The 21,257-nt window shown below is 35.3% G+C and overlaps 1 protein-coding gene across 1 annotated transcript; it reads right to left on the reverse strand.

The window, feature by feature from the left end:
* Window positions 1-747: 747 nt before the first annotated feature.
* LOC149492721 (transcription factor PRE3-like) lies at window positions 748-6,037 on the reverse strand. The gene is made up of 2 exons (XM_089715933.1): window positions 6,029-6,037; window positions 748-897 (listed from the first exon to the last, which is right to left on the reverse strand). The coding sequence occupies exons 1-2, from the start codon at window positions 6,035-6,037 to the stop codon at window positions 748-750; spliced, it is 159 nt and encodes a 52-aa protein (XP_089572059.1).
* Window positions 6,038-21,257: the final 15,220 nt, after the last annotated feature.

Raw genomic sequence — 21,257 nt, forward strand, 5'->3', positions numbered from 1 at the left:
CTTCAAACACATAGAATTATCTCATCTTCTGCACCATATGACCCTTTACAGCTGCTTAATTTTTAGGATTGGGAGTTGGGTTTGTTTCAGTTCTTCTCTAGTTAATTGTTCCTCACTCTCTCAGGTCATTTCTGTTACTATACTGTTTCATTTTAATGTTCCATCCTTTTTCTTTAATTAACTTATAAAAATAATAAAAAAAAAGCTAATTCTCGAGCTTAACCCTACATATGCAACTATTTATTTGCATGTAATCCAATAATTGAACATTCTTTAAATAATAAGATTATGCAGTTTTTAACTGTCCAATTATGCTTATTTCTCAAAAAAAAAAAATTAAAAATCAATTTAATTGGGTCCTCTACTTCAGTATTTGCCCTAAATTAGATATAGTGAGAAGGGATGGAATCAGAAATGATTAAATCACAATGAACATTTTTTTTTTCTTTTAAATCATGTTGGTCTTACATAAAATAGCATCTCAAAAGAGTGTGTTTGTGTGTATATATAAAATCCCTCCCTCCCATCCTTTCAATCCTAATTGTAGTAGATCCAATCCATAAGTTAGAAAAGCACTACTACATGTTCATGACCATCATCATAAGTACAGTACTGCTAATGATGATAAAAACCTAGAAATTGATTAAGGTAGAGAAATAGAAAGAAATTAATTAAGAAAGATAAGTTCTATTACATAAGTACTGAAAATTAACTAGCAATTATTAAATAATTAATCATTAAGCTCTATTATTGCATTAGTAAATTCCTAATTATGGCAGCTTGAGCAGTGTCAGTAGTTGCCAATAACTCAGATAGCCTCTCACTTAGATCATCGACTTCTCTGTGCAAGTTTCTGATGTAGTTGCATGTCTCCTGCAACACCTTGGCTGCTGAAACCTGTAAATGATCATCAATTCAATAACAAACAAGTTCATATTTAGACTCTTCTCAAACACAAAAATTACTTTGGACAAAATTATTCACAATATATTTGCATCTTGGTTATGGTTTTTCTTGGGTGTAATGTAAGAGGAGAGTCTGATGGTTCGGATATAACTTTTCTTGAATAAGTTGAATTTTTCTTGAATTTAGAGTTACAAATGAATCCAATTTTAGTGAAGTTAAGTTTGGCTAGATAAAGATATTTTTAAATTCAAGTTTGATTCAATTGGATTTATTTAAAAATAATTAAATTAGTTCAGCTCGAATTCAACTCGATGATTATAAATAAACTCAGTTTATTAGCGATGCAGATTATTTATAGCCCTAAATTTGATAATTATAATATAATAATTTGATTTTATCATATATATATATATATATATATATATATATATATATATGATAACTAAATATTATAACTACATAGTAATAAATAAAAAAATGATAATATTAAAAAATATGTAATTTTAATTTTCAAATAAGACATAAACATGATAGTTTGAATTTTTTTAATAATAATTATGTTATGATACATGTAATTGAAATTACTCTTTTTTTATAATTATGAAATAATGCTTTTTTTTTATTATTGTTGTTATTATTCTTTTTTTTTTTTTTTAATGAATGATGCGTTTGGTTTGGTTGGAGGCCTAGTAGTGGCCATTTTGCTTTTGGAGAATGTTGGTATGATATAGGAGTGGTTATTGAAGTGTTTTTACATTTGAGATTTGATTGAGTTGTGCCGAAGTGCTGCCGAATTTTTTGCAAAAAAATTCAATATGTGGAATCGTACACTTACCTTTATTAGGGTAAAGGTAATAAATGAACTTAGTGAATAAATGAACTTAGTGATTTTACATTTATATATAGGTACCCTTATTATAGAAATAACCTTAGTTAGTTATAAGCGTAAATTGAACATTACATTAGTGGCATGTTTTAAGGATGATTTATACTAATGCAATTACATATAATTTACCCTTCATAAACACATTGTTAATTAGGTAAAAAAAAATGCGAAATAATCGAGATTGGATGTACTGGAGGTTCGAGGTCAATGGGATATTACGACAAGAGTTCCTGCAAGGATTAGAGGCGTTTATACAGTTTGCAGTTGGTAATCCCAGTTTTATGGATGGTAATAAGTTGAGGTGTCCATGTAATCACAAGAAGTGTTGAAATCGAGCCTTCTTAGACATCGATACAGTGAAACTTCATTTGTGCAAAAATGGGTTCGTGGAAAATTATTACGAATGGATACATCATGGTGAAGCTCGAGTTGCCAGTGGGTCAGGGCACTCCATTCCGGTAAGTTTAGAAGTTCAGCCTTATCAATTTCTGTATGGTAATCAATGCAATGATATGGTGATCGATGCGAGTAGAGTATAATGTGATTGGGATAATATGGAGGAATCGCCAAACGTAACAGCACAACAATTGTTTGACATGCTAAGTGCAGCTAACAGTGAACTGTGGCCTGGATGCAAGAATCATTCAGTTCTGTCTGTTGTTGCACGATTACTACACATGAAAGCGGAGCACCATTTTTCAGAAAGGTGTTACGATGATTTTGTGCAGTTAGCAAAGGAAATGTTGCCTGAAGGCCATTCAATGGTTGATAATTTTTATCAGACAAAAAAATTAGTTCGGGGATTAGGACTACTGGTAGAAAAGATTGATTGCTGTCGTAATAATTGTATGATATTCTGGGGTGTTGACTCCGAATTCAGAGAATGCAAGTTTTGTAATCTTCCAAGATATCAACGGCGGGGTCAAGGTACTGGTAGAGTACAAAGAGAGAAGGCTTTCAAGAAGATGTATTATTTCCCTCTTGTTCCTCTCCTTCAAAGGTTATATGCATCTAAGGCGACAGCTGAACACATGACATGGCATGCTTTGCATGAATATGATGATGGTATAATGACTCATCCGTCAGACTCTGAAGCGTGGAAACATTTTGATAACATTCATCTTGTGTTTGCTGCTGATATGAGAAATGTGAGATTGGGGCTTTGTACTGGTGGGTTTCAGCCGTTTGGCCAATCAGGACAACAATATTCATCATGGCCTGTCATTGTGACACCATATAATCTACCACTGTCAATGTCTATGAAAGATGAATATATGTTTTTGTGTGTTATTGTTCCTGGCCCTACTAATCCAAAACATAAAATTGATGTGTTTCTGCAACCTTTGATTGCCGAACTTAATTATTTATGGGAATATGGGGTTGAAACATTCGATATTTCGACCAATCAGAATTTCATAATGCGAGCTGCTTTGCTTTGGACCATCAGTGATTTTCCAGCATTTGGAATGTTATCTGGGTGGAGTACGGCTGGCAAATTGGCATGTCGTCATTGCATGGAAAACACAAATGCATTTACACTAAAGAATGGAGGTAAACAATGTTGGTTTGATTGTCATCACAAATTCTTACCAGAATCTCACCCTTGGAGGAGAAATCGACAATGCTTTAGAAAGAACACGACTATTGTTGAACCCCCTCCACCTGTGAAGTCTGGAGCTGAAATATTACAAGAAATTGAAGATCTGGGGCTTATGAAAGTTACAGAGTTAGGTGCAGATGAGGTAAATACAAGAATTGGCAGGAATAGCGGGTGGAAAAAGCGAAGCATCTTCTGGGATTTGCCATACTGGAGTTCACTTCTTATCCGTCATAACCTTGATGTCATGCACATAGAAAAAAATGTGTTTGAAAATCTGTTCAACACTGTCATGCACATTGAAGGGAAAACCAAGGATAATGCAAAAGCTAGAGCAGACATGAAGGAAATTTGCCGTCGACCAGAACTCGAGCAATCTGTACTTACTGGTAAGTTTCCAAAGGCATGTTATTGTTTAGATAAACCCCAAAGGCAATTATTGTGCGAATGGCTATGATCATTAAGGTTTCCAGATGGCTACTGTTCAAATATGGGTAGATGTGTGGACATGAGGAAGTACAGATTGTTTGGTATGAAAAGCCATGACTACCATGTTCTCATGCAAAGATTGATCCCTGTGGCATTCCGGGAATTATTACCAGGAAAAATTTGGGAAGCAATGACAGAATTGAGTCTCTTTTTCAAGGAATTGACGATGACTATTATCCGATGCGATGATATGGACCAATTAGCGCGAGAAATCCCAGTAGTGATGTGCAAGTTGGAGCAAATTTTTCCACCCGGCTTCTTTGATTCTATGGAACATCTGCCGGTTCATTTGCCCTATGAATGTCGTTTAGCAGGACCGGTACAATATCGATGGATGTATCCATTTGAGAGGTGATTCAATAACATCTCATTCTAATGATTACATCATTTATTTGAACTTATACTTACATATTGGTATTATACAATGACAGACACCTGCAGAAAATTAAAAAAAATGTGCGCAATAAGGCAAAGGTCGAGGGATCCATTTGCAATGCATATTTGGTGGAAGAAGCTTCCACATTCTATTCACACTACTTTGACCAACATGTTTTCACCAAGCATCGGAGAGTGCCACGTAATGATGACGGAGGAGATCGCGTACAATCTGAGTTTGAAGGAAATCTAAAAATTTTCACCTATCCCTGGCGTACGATTGGTAAATAAAAAAAAAGACGATTGACTGATGCAGAGATACAAGCGGCTCAAACCTATATTTTATTGAATTGCGAAGAGATCACACCATATGTACAGTAAGTATACATAATGTAAACAGTCTAAAATTGATGTGGGCCGTTAGTTAAATCATATTTATGCTAATTTGGTTCATTGATAAATAGGAAATATATCAATCTTTTGCGGCTTCAAAATCCCAATTTGCCTGATACTGCAGTTGATGCAAAGCTGGACACCGAATTTGCAGAATGGTTCAAATATTATGTAAGTTACTTTCAATGTACACAACATGGATCAAACTACATTTATTAAATCTCACTCATTTCATTACTATTTTCCATAGGCTCGAAGCTCGGGAATCGATATCTGTAACAGATTTATTACGGATCTGGCAAAGGGGCCATTACCGATCGCTAATGCCTACTCTGGCTACTTTGTAAACGGTTTCAAGTTCCACACTGAGGGTTATGGGAGAAGCAGAAAGACAATGAACAGCGGTGTGTGCATAAAGGGATCGAACTACAGTGATGTGTCAAACGATTTTTATGGGAAATTGGTTGAGGTTTTGGAGTTAGAATATCCAGGCCTACCAATGAAGTGCACAATCTTATTCAAATGTGAATGGTTTGATCCTACGCCAAACATTGGCACGAAGGTTCATCCTAAGTATAATCTGTTAGATATTAATCAAAGAAGAAGATATACAAAGTATGAACCTTTTGTGTTGGCAATGCAAGCTGCATAGGTGTACTATGTCCCATATCCATCGTTTAAACGAGACCGATGCGATTGGATGGCAGTGTGTAAAATCAAGGCTAGATCAGTTGTTCATGCTCTTGAAACCAAACAATCTGCTTCACTTGCAGTATCGGAGCCATTTCAAGAAGTTAGGGTTGAAACGCAACCGATGCAAGTTGTTGAAGATTTAACAGATAGATTGGATGATGAAAGCCGATCTTATGTTGAAATAGGAGCATCGGATGATGAAGAGGAAGAAAATCAAATCATCATGGGTACCTCAGAAGACGAATATGAAGAAGAGGAAGTTGATGAAGAGGAGGAGGAAGCAGATGATATTGAAGACACTTAAAACTTAGAGCAATTTTACTATTACAAATTCGTAAATGTATATCTAATTAATATTATTAATGAAGAAAATCAATGGTATTAACTTTCTTTACTCATATTTACGACATGTTCAACAATTCATATAATTATATAAATTCATTTTTTCTATGTTCTGATATCTGCAGTACAGATGGCTAGAGGCAGAGCGTTTGATTCTGACGCGTCCGGTAGTGGTTCGCGTGGAGGACGTGGCCTTGGATGCAGTGCCGGTGGACGAGGAGGGTCGATCCCTCATCCTTCATCAGGTACGTCTGGTGCTTCGTCATCTGCTCAACGACCAGTACTGCCGCCATCACATCCTTCTTCAGGTACGTCTGGGGCTTCATCCTCTGCTCAGCGTCCAGTACTGCCGACATCATAGCCTTCTGCTCCTTCCTCTTCTGCTCCTTCCTCTTCTACCCCCGTTTCTGGACCAGTACAGACTCCATCAGCTGCACAGTCACCTACTGTGCAAGGTAATCATAAATGTCATAACTGTCATTTTAATTATATATTAATTATCTAAAAATTATAACATTTGTCACTTCTTTTGCAGCTTCATCAGATCCACGTATCACCCTCAGTTTGGTAGCGGGACAGTAAGTACTTATTCAATTTTTTCGCAAGCATATTTTGTTCACATTGTGATGCTTTCGTGTAATTATATTTCACTTCTGTTTTTTTTTTTTAGCATATATCCATCTTCTCGAGCAGCGAGGCAAATTTTGAGGATAATCAAGCTCCAGCTGCATAAAGAAGGATACACATGGGATGCCGTACCACAAGAGGCGAGAGACTTTTATTGGGAGGAGTTTCAGGTACTCTTTGGTTTAAGTTCTATCATCATTGAATGTTTACAATTCAAGATACATCCTTAGTGTTGAAACGCTATATTTAATTTTTTGCAGAAACATTTCATATGGGACGAGGCCATTACAGCTATGCTGAAAATAGCCTGGGAGAAGATATGCGCCGAGCGATATGCTGACTTCACCTATAGGATGAGAAGAAGCGGTAAGAAGCAGCAGTGTGTGTCTCAGGAGATATGGGAGAGCTGGCAAAAGGCTTGGGAGGATCCTGCCTTCAAGAGAAAGCGGGAGATATTTGCACAAAACAGGTGCAGTGAGACTGGCGGTGATGGAGCAGGACCTTCTAGACACACAGGTGGATCTATATCTGCTATAGAGACAGCTCGATTATTAGTAAGTGTACTAGTCCCTTTATATGAAACTGATGTTTAATGAAAGGACACTATATATATTAATATATCATGCATAAAAATTCATTACAGGCTGAAAAATTACGTCGTGAGCCCACACCGATTGAGGTGTTTACATACACTCACACTAAGGACCACGATCTGAATACGTTTGTCGAAAGACGTTCGGTGAGCGTCAATGTAAGTAACAATGAATAATATTTACATTTGCCTTCTACTCGTTGCGAAGATGTACAAAGTTCAATATAATAAAGCTTGCAATTGCATTGATTAATTAATTTTTTGTTTTCAGGAGAACTATACTACAGCTCGGGAGCGTATTGTTACTTCTCAGACCGATGAATCCGAAGCTGAGTCAAGAATTGACGAGGTAGCGCTTTATCTCGAGGCTATAGGGGGCGAGAAGAAGAGGAAGGTATACGGCATCAGGTCTCAGGCATCACAGTTTTATTGCGGCTCAGCAGCTCACGCTTCTACAGCCAGCACAGCACCACAGCCCGAGCACACTGACGAGCACTGTAATGATGATATACGGGCTCAGCTTGCTGATCAGCAGAGACAGATTGCAAAGTTAGAGCGCATGTGATGCGGCTGTCCGGTGAGCCCCGTGCTGGTACTTCTTCCTCTGATCCTGCGCTTGCTACAGACCGACATGTTTCGACATCTCAGTAGCAGCCACTACCGGCTCCTGATCCCGATGCTGCAGCAGATACCTTGGTCACCCCTCCTGGCGCTACATCACATCCAGCAGCTACTCCTCCCGGCGATCCGACATCGGATCCTGCAGATGAGCAGCAGCATAGATTTGATTTTGGACCTTTTTAGTTTTTTATTTGTATTTTGATATTTTAATTTGTTCAGTACAATAAAAATTACATTTTTATATTGTTCTTGAATTGCGTGTGTGATATATATGTATATATGTCAATTTTCACAGGTACGGAAAAATTTTGGTTTCATAATAATATTTAATTTTTTTTATTTTTTTTTAATTTTGCGACCGATTTGCGACCGATTTAAAAAATTTGCAACCGATTTTTCTGCGACCAAATTAGCGACTGAATTTCAAATTAAACCACGACCAAAATTTGCGACCGATTATTCAATTTTGCGACCGATATAATCAGTCGCAAAATTGCGACCGATGAAATAATCGGTCGCAAATATTTTTTGCGACCAGGTATTTTGCGACCGAAGTATGTCGTTCGCAGATCGGTCACAAAGAACAATTTGCGACCGATCTAAGCCATTTTGCGACCGATTTGTCGGTCGCAAAATAGCATTTTTTTTGTAGTGATATATCTCCCTCGCACGGGCTTAGTCAGGTCTACTGGCAGCTTCGACAGCACCCCATTCTTGATGCATGATCTTAACACTATGCTCAAGGGTCTTCCTAAATCGGTGAACTCTCTTCTGGCTCTTTCATTAACTGCCCCCACAATTGTATTACTATTCCCCGACTGGTTCTGATTACTACCTCCGGCACCTCTGTCACCATAAGAAGTCCGATAGTTGCCAAACCCTCTATTCTTTTTCTTTTCTTCCTTGTATAATTCCTCAATGTTCAACCCAGCGCTTTGAACCAAAGCAAAATCAGTGAGAGGTTGAGTTAACATCCTTTCTTTAAAGAAGGGCAACAAGCTCCTGCTGAAGATTCGGATCAATTCCTTGTCTTTTGGCCTCGTCTGAACTCTATACAACTTAGTTCTCCATCTCCTATAGTAATCAAAAAAGCTCTCGTCCTTCCCCTGTCTTAAACTTTCCAAGTCGCGCAAACCGAACTCGTCACTCTCATCGGTCTTGAAATGTTTGAGAAAAGCGGTCTGCAGCTTGATCCAATTCTTCTGAACCTCCTCATCTAGGCCATCATACCACCTCCGATAATCCTTGTGTAATGTTTTCTGGAATGCTCGCAAAACATCTTCCTCATTATATCGGTTCATCTGAGAGACTCGGAGAAATTCGGACAGGTGAGAACGAGGATCATTGTCTCCTTAAAAAATGGTGTGCTTGAATGTCTTAAATGAGGCAGAACTGGTTGGGTGCAAAACATACTCGGTTATGTGAAAGTTGGTGACCGGGTCTTTTTCCTTTACTGCAGCCATTTTGTCAAATCTTTCCTTCAGCTCGGCAAGTTGCTTGAGCACACCATTCTCGACAGGGGTAGTATTTCCCATAGAGGTCTGATTATCTGACACAGGTTCTGGAATTTGTCTCTCTTCAACCACAGGTTGGCTGCTTGAAGGGGGAGTAGTTTGGTTTTGGGCCCTATCTTGGGCGAGAGCAGCGGCTACAATCTGAGCGATGGTCCTTATCTGAGCTTGAGAAAATCCGGGCTCATCCCCTATATCATCTGCCATTTCTACTGGATCTGAGTCGGGCTCTAAATCTGATGAACTTGAATAGCTCACTGAACTGACCGGAATAAACTCGGGGATTGAGGATGTTCTGACTAAACACTGACCAGGACGTCTGTTCCAAGCTCTCGAAGTAGTTTCCCGGGAAGGATCAATTCTGACAAAAAATTTCTAACTTAAAGAGGGTCCTGCATGTATGCATGCAAAAATGACAGCACATAGGATGAGAAATGCGTTTCTAATGTGCTAAAGCCAGCATGGAAATAAGATCTCGATTTCAACGACTGGATCAAAAATTTGATATGAATAACACGTCAATAACTTATTTTATATTTAAACATTTCGAGCATTATCTGTCGTCGACCGCTCCTTTTGGATTTACGATTGACTATTTTCTCTCGAATCCCTAACTTTTGCCTCGGAATGAAAGAATTTCCGAGCGGGATTTTATTTTGTTATTATTTTTATTGTGTATTTGTATCCTTACTTTTTGCCTTGGAACATATGGTCCCAAGCAGGATTTTCATTTTATTTTGTTACAAAATTTTGCAATCTCTCACTTATTTTCAGATAATGCGAGAAATGTAAAAAATACAAAGGAATCGCAACCCCCTTATATCTCCCTTTTCTTTTGGGTATTGATTTACTATAAGTGATTGCATAATATTATTCAAAACGAATTTGAAATCCAGATCAAGATCAAGGTCAAATGTCCATACCGAACATTAGCTCTTATTAATGCATGGCTAAAAAAGAAAATGTTACATGATGCATGAATGTCACATCATATGTACAGTTTATATCAAACAGGGGAACGGGAGTTGGGAAATGCATGCCTTCCAACCTTATTTCTCCCACACACGGATTCCGTTGGTATAAAATTTCGACATCTGTTTCCTAGGAATTGGTCTAATCTCGATAACCAACAGGGGGTTTTGAGATTGACGATATCAACTCTCGGACATGAATGTGGCATAACATCAGCAAATAGAATCGGGTGCACCTTAGGGGAAGTAACTAAGGCTTTTAACTATGTGCATTGGCTTTAGTCATATTGGGCTTAACAAGGTCTGGGTTCCGCAAACAGGATTCGGGCTTTGTTGGGCCTACTCCTTTTGACGCACCTTTGAGGTACTAGGCTAGTAATGTTAATTCTCAGATGGATGCACCTAAATCGCATGGTCTAGGCTAGATCCACCGTCAAACTTAACACCAGTACCGAAGGGTAGTATGGGTAGAATGAGGTGAGAAGAGAGAAATGCAAGTGAATGCAACAAGTCCTATAAAGGAAAAGGAAAGCAATTAAACACATACGGACGATTAAAAAAAATTTTCATCGGCTTTTCTAACCAATTTTATTTAGAAACAGTAGGCTTTTAGAGTCAATTCCTATTTGCAACCACTAAATTATTTATTAAAAATAACCGGGGATTAGTGGGTTCAAAAGTCCCCAATGAAGTCGCCAAACTGTTTTCGCCGAAATCCCAAAACCCCGGAAGGATCCGAAAACATCAATTTTATTTTTTCTTTTTTTTTTTTTGGAAAGAGTTGATAAAAATCTTTTTGGATATGCGATGCCGATAAATCGGTCTTATAAAACATTTGAGTCGCCACCCATTATTTCGGCAATGGGACCGTTTCCGATTTTATAAAAGTGACTTCACTTAACCCAATTTTATTCAAGGCCTTTTATTTAGGAAAACTAGTCAGGCGTACCAAGTACGATTCTAGGTAAGGGAATTGGGTACGTCGGTCCGTTGGAAATCGACGCTCGGAAAACCGGCCTCTTTTAACCTACGATTTCTAATTGATTTTATTTCAGAAAAAGCCGAATTATTTAAACCCAACCCGAATGAATCGAACCGAGTTTCTATTTGGAAAATTAATTAACCGTCCCAAATAAATTCATTCATTGCATTCATTCACAAATTAATCATCGCATCCATCATTCATCCACAATATATATAACAAAAATAACTAAAAGACCCGCTCTTGCCTTATGGTTAAAGGCGGGCCACAAACCGAGTTTAATAATATAGTTAAAAGGAAATAACAAATATTAAATCTCAAAATACCATAATCACAACAGATTAATTGACTTGGTTTGATTAAAACTCAATTTGCCCATTATTGATCATTTTTCTGGATTAAGATTAAGAATCTATTTAATGAAATGAAATTAAGGCAAAATAATCAAAATAATCTAGAATTGGAAGACAGTCGCGTGGCGCAGCTCTTATCTTTTATTCTGGGGTTTGTAATAGTTGCGTCACGCAGGTGTTCTATGAGGAATAGTCGCGTGCCGGAACTCTGGTTATGGTCCTGAAGACTAGAACAGTTGCGTCACGCCACTGTTCTATGAAGAACAGTCGCGTGACGGAACTCCTAGCTACGTGACAGAACTGTTCGTGACTTATTTAAGATACTCAGACATATTGATTATTTATTTACAACGAAACATTAAATACAAGTATAAAACAAAATATAAGCTTGAGTACGCGAACAGCTGCGTCACGCAGGTGGTCCAATCCAGGCTAAGAGCTTTTGGACATGAACAGTCGCGTCACGCAGGTAGTAGCTGCGTGACGCGGCTGCTCTGGTCCGCAACTACCTTTCAAACTACTCTTTTTTACGTGTTCTTTTTGTCAAAAATGATTAAAATCAACCCAGAAGAGTTCAACAGTGGGCAAACTTACGTTTTATCAATAACAGATCAACTAAACAATATGAAAATGAGATTTTTAAGAGATAAAATATTAGAAATGAAAAAGAAAAGTTAGATTAGTTACCTTGCCCTCAGATTCGAGGATTGCATATACTGAGATTGGTTTAGAGACAATGTTTCACGATCCCAGAAATGTGGTCACCAAGTTTTTCACAAAATAAATCGTTTTCTTTTTCCTCTTCTTATATTTTGTGTTTTTTTTTTTTTTTCATTTTAAGTCTAAATATATATGACTTGATCTTCCTCAAGTTTACTCAGTTGAGTTCTTGAGCAAGAGCTCTAGTCGTTAATCCAGAAACTTAAACTTGGAAAGTTGTATTCCTTAGAGGAAATGAGAGCAAAAATGTCAAAAGTCCCATTTTTGCTGCAAAATGTTGTATTTATATGGCTAGGGCAAAAGAGGATAGTCGCGTCACGCAGGTAGTAGCTGCGTGACGCACCCGTAAGCTGCGTGACGCACCCGTAAGCTGCGTGACGCGACTTGCTTTTCGTACAGTTGCCGCGTATCCATATAAACAGTGCAGGTCATTGCACGGGCGCGCGCCAGAGGTGTCAGCCTTGTTAGAGTTGCGTGACGCAACTAAGAGTGCCGTCACGCAGGTAGTAGCTGCGTGACGCAACCCTAACGCGGGCCAGGCTCCTTTGGGTCGGTTTGATTCAGATTTTGGTTCAAACACTTCTGGTTGATCGTGAAACCTTATCCATTGTCCTCATATCATCATCGGGTCAGGTGGGGGCATAAAATTACGCGTCAACAGTAGCAAGCACAAGCTGACCATGCTTTCACTCTCCTGACCGTGTTCTCTCTTTTCTCAGGAATTTTCAATTTTTTTGGTAATTTTATTTATTTATTATTTATTTAGTTTTTGTTTAGTATTTTTTCTTTACTTTTTTAGTATTTTATTGTATCATGTAGTTTTCTTCTTCCCTATTTCAGAATTTAGCTATTGGAACTAATGCACTTGGTTTTCTTGTATATATTGTATCAATTCTCAATACAACGGTGGTAAGGTGTTCTCGACTCTATTTTACTTTTACACCTTGTTTTGATAATATATGATAAGTCTGGGGAATAGATTTTATTTTTGCACACATTAGGGACAACGTGCTAAAGTAAGTTGGGGGAAGGAAAATTTTAGTTGAATTTTTAATTTTTTTTATTTTGTTTTGTTTGTTTCAATTAGCTTGATATGGTTGGAACAATTATAAGCAAGCTTGGGAATTATAGTAATTTATTAACTTGTAATGAATTTAGTTGTTGTTCGAAACTAGTTGCTTTGAGCTTAAATTTTAATTTTTGACATAACATGATTCTTTAGTTTAACGATTTATTTTTAAGGTCATAACACCAATATTTGTGATTTTTTATGGTATATAGGTATGTTTTAATCAAAATTTATTTAACCTTGGCAGTCCTACAATAAATTCGAATTTCTTTTGAGGTAAAATTTTTGAAATGCTCACATTAGAAAGAGATGATTTAGGCATTCTTTATTGAACTTCATATTTTAGCCTAGATCACCCTAAGTTGAATTTTAACCTTTGCAACCAATTTGAAGTCTATAACCAAAATTTTTCTCGTTTACCCATATTAAGCCTAACCATTAAACCAATTTAAATTCTTATTTTCAGTAAAATAATGTATAATTTAAGGATTTGATTTTATTAAAATATAGCAAGAGAATAAAAGGGAGAATATTTCATTAATACTAGCAAGTGAAGAAATTAGCAAATTCAAAGAGAAACATCGCAATGAAAAAGCAACCAATCAAAAATTCAAGTTTGGGGAATCGAAGCAAAAAAGAAATTATCAAAGTATTATGAAGAGACCTTGCCAAAGTATCTTTAATTTTGAGCTAGTGAGGAACTTCAAGTTAATTTCCCTTTACAAATAAAAATATATGTTTTTGATGTAATGAAAATCTTGAGATTATGCATTCTTTGTACTTTTCATCTATCTTTTCATCATTTTTCTTTGTTTAGCTAAATTATAACACTAAAACTCCATTACTACCTTAATCAAAGACCTTTTGATTTTTCTAAAAGTATTGCATTTAAATTGTGGAGAAGGGATGACTAATTTTGCCTATGGGAATGTTGAAGTTTATCTTATTTAAAGGTTAATATTTTTTGTGAAAATTCATATTTTTATTTGTCATAATTTGACCAATTATTGGTGTTGAAAATCTTATTAACTTATGTATAATTTAAGGAATATGTTTTGTTAAGAATTGAATTTTTGCTAGAATATAATTAGCATAGGAAACTGATGGTTGTCGATTCCACCGAAAATTAATAACTGAATTTTAATTGCAGAAGTGGTGAATTCAGGTCGAACTCTAGAGACTGAAATCTTAAATTTTGTGATATTTTGTAAAGTGAAAAAGAGGGGTTGGCTTTTGAAAATTCACTTATAGAAATCAAAATAAAACTCACTATCAAACTTAAATTGGAACTCAATCTAATAAACATTCAATTCAAGGCAATTTAGAATCCAATGTGTAAATGATCACAAACAAATTTTGAATGAATTACTCTTTGAATACTTAACTGAAACTTACCAACAAGCATGATAAATTCCCCGACTTCCCTATTACAATTAATTTGAGCCCAACACCCTTATTAACTCTAATTATTAAATGAGCAGGTATTAAGCAATCATTTTCAATCTAATAAAAGCATTAAGGACAGGAAGTAGTTAAATTTGAACAATAATTTAAAAAGCATAAATTATTTAATTCAACCCTACTGTTTCTTTATATTACTACTGAAAACTTGGAACATAATCAGTAAAACCTAATTGCTACTAACACTCAATCTTTCACAACAATTACGAATTATGAAGATGAAATAGCACTTAATCCTACCAAATAATTAACTAATAGGCCTTTTTAGCAAATCACCCAATAGAATTAACACCTTAATTGCAAGAAACAACAGATATTCAAAGACCATTTAAATGAAGAACAGGTCTCATAATTATACATATGGAAATTGAATGCCTTGAACTGAACTAGTCACTCATATTCATGGCTTTCAATCACTAAAACAAAAGAATATGAAACAAAATCTCAAATTAGATGGTGAACTATGTAGGAAGAAAAACGTGCCTCCCTGTTGCTCCAAAATCGCAACTATATATAGCCTCTCAAAAGACCCAAAGAATCTCTAATCACTTGGGAACTTTAAAAACAGTCAACAGAAATCTTTATTGTTCTGATTTCTCTCCCATTTTTCAGCAACTTCCTTTTTGAATCTGATTCTGACTTCTTCAACAAACTTGCAGATCTCCTTCTCACCTTTCTAACGAACTAAGGCTTGAAAATGGACACTCACAGCAGAAGATATGACCTACAAACCAAATTAGGTTGAAGGAGATATTTCTGCTCAAAATGTAATCTTTTATGGCGTTTTTGACAATCAAAATGACCTCACTTCATTTAGTTGTCTTCACAGCAACTGCAGAGCCATCTTCCAAGATTCAAATGGGCCTAGACCGAGCTGATTTTGACTCTTGGAGCTCCAGATATGTCTTAAACAATAAAACCCCTTCATGCATGTTCATTCATGACATTCGTTCTAGATTCAGAGCTCTTTTTTTGATGAATTTCAAGGCTAAATTGAATCTTGCCTCATCTTAGAAATTTGTAGAGCTCCTTTCTATCTTTCCAACAAATCACAAATCAATCAATTTGAACATCTATACATTCAGTTATGCCTGAAGAAGCAAACAATGGTCAAAATATTAACAATGCTGAAAATTCCTCAATTAAATGGTATTATTCAAAAAAACAACTTAGATCATGTCTAATTGATAAAAATTGTTCAACCAACTAATTTAAGCTTGAAAACAACTCAAAAATACCAAAAATATTAAGAATAAAAGTGACAATTTATGCACATATCGAATTCCCCACACTTAATCCATGCTTGTCCTCAAGCATAACTCAACTTATCAACATGCTCCAAAAGAAAATTCATCCAACTCTTCACAATCCTCAAAAGAACATTTTAAGAAAAACTCTCCTAATTGCAAAGTAAAGTTAAATTGAATAAGCATATCTAAAGTCCATAGAGAATAAAGAATTGAATTTAAAATTCTTTCTAACATAAAAAACAAGGCTCGAATATTGTGATTTAAAGCATGCAATTTAAGTTTCATATCAATTAAACCATTGCTTGAAGAATTATTTGATAATCTGCCAGGTCACTAAAATTCATCGCAACCACACAAAATTTAATAAGCTAAACTTTTTTTTTATTAGTTGCTTGAGCATTTATTGAATGCCTGAGTTTGCCATTATCCGTTCAGCGCGAGGACGCATATTGGTGATACTCGTACCCGGCTACTTAGAAAGGAACAAACTCAAGTGGCTAGACTAACACTATTCTTTATCCATTACTGGACAATGGAGTAACTCAACTGCTCAAGTCTTTATTTAATTGCTGTTTTTTTTTTCTTTTTTCTTTTCTTTTTCATTTAAACACACACACAACGCTCATCTCCATGCCTAAGCAGTTTATACAAGAATTCTAAAAGCAATGGCTATGAGTTATGTTCATGCAATTCTTTAGTTGCTCCATCATTAGGTCAAGCCTCAAACCTTATACCAAAAAGAATCAATGTATTCAACAAGTTATTCTAGATGCACAAGAGAAACCAGCTACTCAACTTAACTTTTCTAAACAAATCAAGAAAGTCTTTCAATTTCTCAAAGGACTGCTCTAAGTCAAGATAAAAATTCTTTAAATTTTACCCATCCGGCCACTTAATCTGTCATTTAAAATGAATTTTAGCACCAAATCTCAGCTTTCAAACTCTAATTCCCTTCCCCACACTTAGTTCATTTATTGTCCCCAATAAATAAATAAACAAACAAATAAATAAATAAAAATTTGACAGTAAACAAAATAAAATCAGAGGAAGAATAAAACAAATTTTATTGTGGCAGCTAGCCACCAAAGGTTGCCTCCCAAGCAGCGGTTTTGTTTATCGTCGTTAGCTGGACAGAGTCATAACAAAGCTTCTTCAATCCAAATAAAATGGATCACTCAATTTGATTTCCTCCAATGAATGCTCCTGAAACCCCTCATAAAATGGCTTGAGTCTCTGACAGTTGACTTTGAACACCTTGTTAGTTCCTAAACTTTGAATTTCAACAAAACCATAATAAAACACACTAGTAACAATAAACGGTCCAATCCAATGAGAACGCAACTTACCTAGCATTAATTTCAATCTAGAATTATACAATAAAACTTTTTGCCCAACCACAAACTGCTCCCTAATATGAGTGTTGGCTCAAGTGTCAAATACTAATCTCGAAATTTTGATGATTAAAACAAAATAAATAAATTTAAATTTTATTATTCGTGCTAATATTATTTTATGCAGAATTATTATGGAAAGAAAACGAACAAGGCAAGTCCTACATTGTGTGTGAAGATATCCGAAGACCCTAGTGGTTAGGTTTTTAGGATACATTGTAGGATAGAGAGAAAATTCATCTATAAGCACATAAACTAATTTACTCTTATCAAAAATATTTTTCGGAAATTAGATTCTTCAAAATAAATTCTTTCGTCAAAAATTTTATTTTTGAAAATATTTAAAAATCAAAATGATTTAATTACCTAAAATTAAAGAGATTATGTCTCTAACGATTTTGGTAATAAATCATATGTCTTCTTTTTCGGAAATTATCTTTGAAGATCTAAAGGATTTTTATTTATTCTCTTACCTAAAACGAAGGAAGATTGTATCTTTTCGTTTATAGTAAGTAGTATCTCTTCGAAAAATACTTTCCCAAATAAAATGCTTTCGGAAAATCTTTATGTTTAAGGGAAGAAAGATCGTTTTCTATTCTCTTACCAAAACGATAAAATAAACTTTTGATAACTAAGATTTTCATATCTTCTAAATAAGGAAAGAAGATATTCTGATTTCAAAATGAAATATTCTCCTTCCAAAAGCGAGAGTTACATATCTCCCTATAAAAAGGAGCTTCCATGCTTTGAACTATGAGGAAGAAAGAGTTTTCGTTTTAAGAGTATTCACCTATTGATCACATCCTTTATCTCTCAAAACTTACTCTCTACCCCCATTTTTCTTTTCATCTTTACACTTCACGTTTTTATCTTTAAAGAGAAAAGAATTTTATAATTACTTTTGAAAAACGATTCTGTGTTCTAAACGATTTTCTAATCTGATAAACTGTTTTTCCTGTGCTTATATGTGCATTTCTGTCTGTCTATTTAGATTTTGTAATCTATAGCAGATAGGTTTTATTTGATAAACATTTGTGTAATAGCTTAGGTGAGAATCTATTGTGAAAGAGGTTATCAAGCGACCTTCTCCATGAGAGAGATTTAATGTCTTGAATTGAGTTTCTGTACTCTGCCAAAAACAGAAAGGGTTGAGGTTAACTAGAACCTTTGGAAAATCTAATGGGATAAAAGGTAGATTTAGGTGTTGATCTATTGCCTTGTACTGTTGATTTGTCTCTTACCCATGAAAAGAGATAACATAGTTGAGGATCTCAAGATGAGTCTTGGGGAGTGGATGTAGGCGAGTTAGTGCCAAACCACTATAAATCACTGTGTTGATCTTTTTAATTTCTGAAGTTTCACTTGATACTGCTTTACTTACACTCTTGTTTATATTTTAGAAATGCTAAAGTTGTTAATGATTTGATGTTCTAAAACTGAAATAAGTCTTATCTTCTCTGAATATTAGAACTCTAGAATTCTAATAAGTGAATATGCCAAGTTCTAAACAGTTCTTCTATTTACAGTATATTTCACTACTTGGGTTTCTAATCTGTTTTCTAAATCTGGTTAAGGCTCTGTGAAGCAGTTCTAATTTCAATAACTGTCTCTCACACAGTCTTATATGATTTTCTATACTTTATGAGGAAGTTCTAAATACAATAGCTTTCCATCATAAAGAAGTTCTAATATTGAACAAGACATTGTGAAGCAATTCTAATTAATAGCTGCAATTCTAATTAATAGCTGCACTTTGCATAGTCTTTCTATTCTTTATAAATAGAACATTATGAGGAAGTTCTAATCCATAATCTATTCTCACAAGTTCTTTATTTTTCCGCTGCACTTAGAATTTGATATTCTGTTTTTAAATTCTAAAATATTTTTAGAAAACCCAATTCACCCCCCCTCTTGGGTTGAGCCATACACATACAGGACCCACAATGAGTTTATCATGAAATGCCTTTGTCTTTTCCTTATAGATCCTAGAATTCTCATAAGCGTCAAGCCGAATTTCCTCTAATTCCTGCAATTATAACTTCCTTTCCACACTAGCAGTATCTAGGTCCAAATTACAATGTCTAACAGCCCAATAAGCCGTATGTTCTATCTCAACCAGAATGTGACACATCTTACCAAAAACAAGCCTGTAAGGGGACATACCTATGGGTGTCTTATAGGCTGTCCTATAAGCCCACAAAGCATCATCAAATATAAGGCTCCAATCCTTTCTATTCGGCTTCATTGTCTTCTCTAGGATAGAATTCACCTCTCTATTAGATACCTCAGCCTGCCCGCTTGTTTGAGGATGATAAGTTATAAACACTTTATGAAAAACACCATATTTCTTTAATAATGCCTCAACAGCTCTATTACAAAAATGAGTGCCTCTATCACTAATTAAAGCTCTTGGAATTCCAAATCTACTAAAAATGTTTGACTTGATAAAATCTACAACAACTTTAGAATCATCAGTTTTGGTGGCTTTAGCTTCCATCCATTTAGAAACATAATCAACAGCAAGCAATATATAAGTAAAACCAAAAGAAGAAGGAAATGGACCCATGAAATCAATACCCCACACATAAAAAATCTCACATACAAGTATTGGGGTTTGAATCATTTCATTTCTACGAGATATACTTCCTCTTCTTTAACATTGTTCACAATTTTTGCAGAAAATATAAGCATCACGAAATATGGTAGGCCAATAAAAACCACAATCCAATATCTTCCTACCTGTTCTCTTAAGTCCAAAATGGTCTCCACATGCAAATGAATGACAAAAAACCAGAATTGACTTAATCTCATATCAGGAACACACCTCCTAATAATTTGGTCAGAATATAATTTCCACAAATATGGTTCATCCTATACATAATATCTAGACTCACTTTTCAATTTTTCCTTTTTAGCTATATTCAAATCAGAAGGCATAGTATTAGTAACCAAATAATTTACCAAATCAGTGTACCAAGGGATCATACCTTGTAGTTCAAAAAGATGCTCATCTTTAATTTGAAATAATTCCTGCAAAGGAATTGAATCCTCTTGTGTTACTAACCTGCTTAAATGATCCGCTACTAAATTTTCAGCACCTTTCTTATCTTTAATTTGAAGATCAAATTCTTGCAAAAAGAAGAATCCATCTAATTAACCTTGGCTTTGCTTCCTTATTTGCTAAGAGAAACTTTAAAGCTGCATGATCAGAAAACACAATCACTTTAGAACCAAGCAAATATGACCGAAATTTATCTAAAGCAAAAAAAATAGCTAAAAACTCTTTTTCAGTCATGGAATAATTGTGCTGTGCTAAATTTAATGTCCTAGATGCATAATAAATCACATGAAAATGCTTTTCCACACGCTGCCCTAAGACAGCTCCCACTGCATAATTACTTCAATCACACATTATTTCAAATGGTTTAGTCCAGTTAGGAGCCTGAATAATAGGAGGTGATGACAATATTAACTCTAGCTTGTCAAAAGCCTCCTTGCATTCTTCACCAAACTCAAATTTAACATCTTGTTGCAAGAGCCTAGATAAAGGTATTGCTATCTTAGAAAAATCCTTGATAAATCTTCAGTAGAAACCTACATGACCAAGAAAAGAGTGAAATTCCCTCACAGTTGTGGGGTAAGGTAAATTCACAATTAAATCAATCTTTGACTTATCTACCTCAATACCCCTATTAGAAACAACATGCCCCAAAACAATTCCTTGTTCTACCATAAAATGACACTTTTCATAATTCAAAACAAGATTTTTTTCAATGCATCTCTCAAGAACAGAAGATAAATTATGCAAACATGCATCAAATGAATCTCCATACACAGTAAAATCATCCATGAACACCTCAATGCAATTATCAATAAAATCTGAGAATATGCTAACCATACATCTCTGAAATGTTGCAGGTGCATTACAAAGTCGGAATGGCATTCTTCTAAACACAAAAGTTCCAAAAGGACAAGTGAAGGTAGTCTTCTCTTGGTCCTCTGGTGCTATCACAACTTGATTATATCCC

This window comes from Jatropha curcas, chromosome 11 (assembly GCF_041381405.1).
Source record: "Jatropha curcas cultivar XTBG-Jc1 chromosome 11, XTBG_Jcur_1.0, whole genome shotgun sequence".
Taxonomy (NCBI): domain Eukaryota; kingdom Viridiplantae; phylum Streptophyta; class Magnoliopsida; order Malpighiales; family Euphorbiaceae; genus Jatropha; species Jatropha curcas.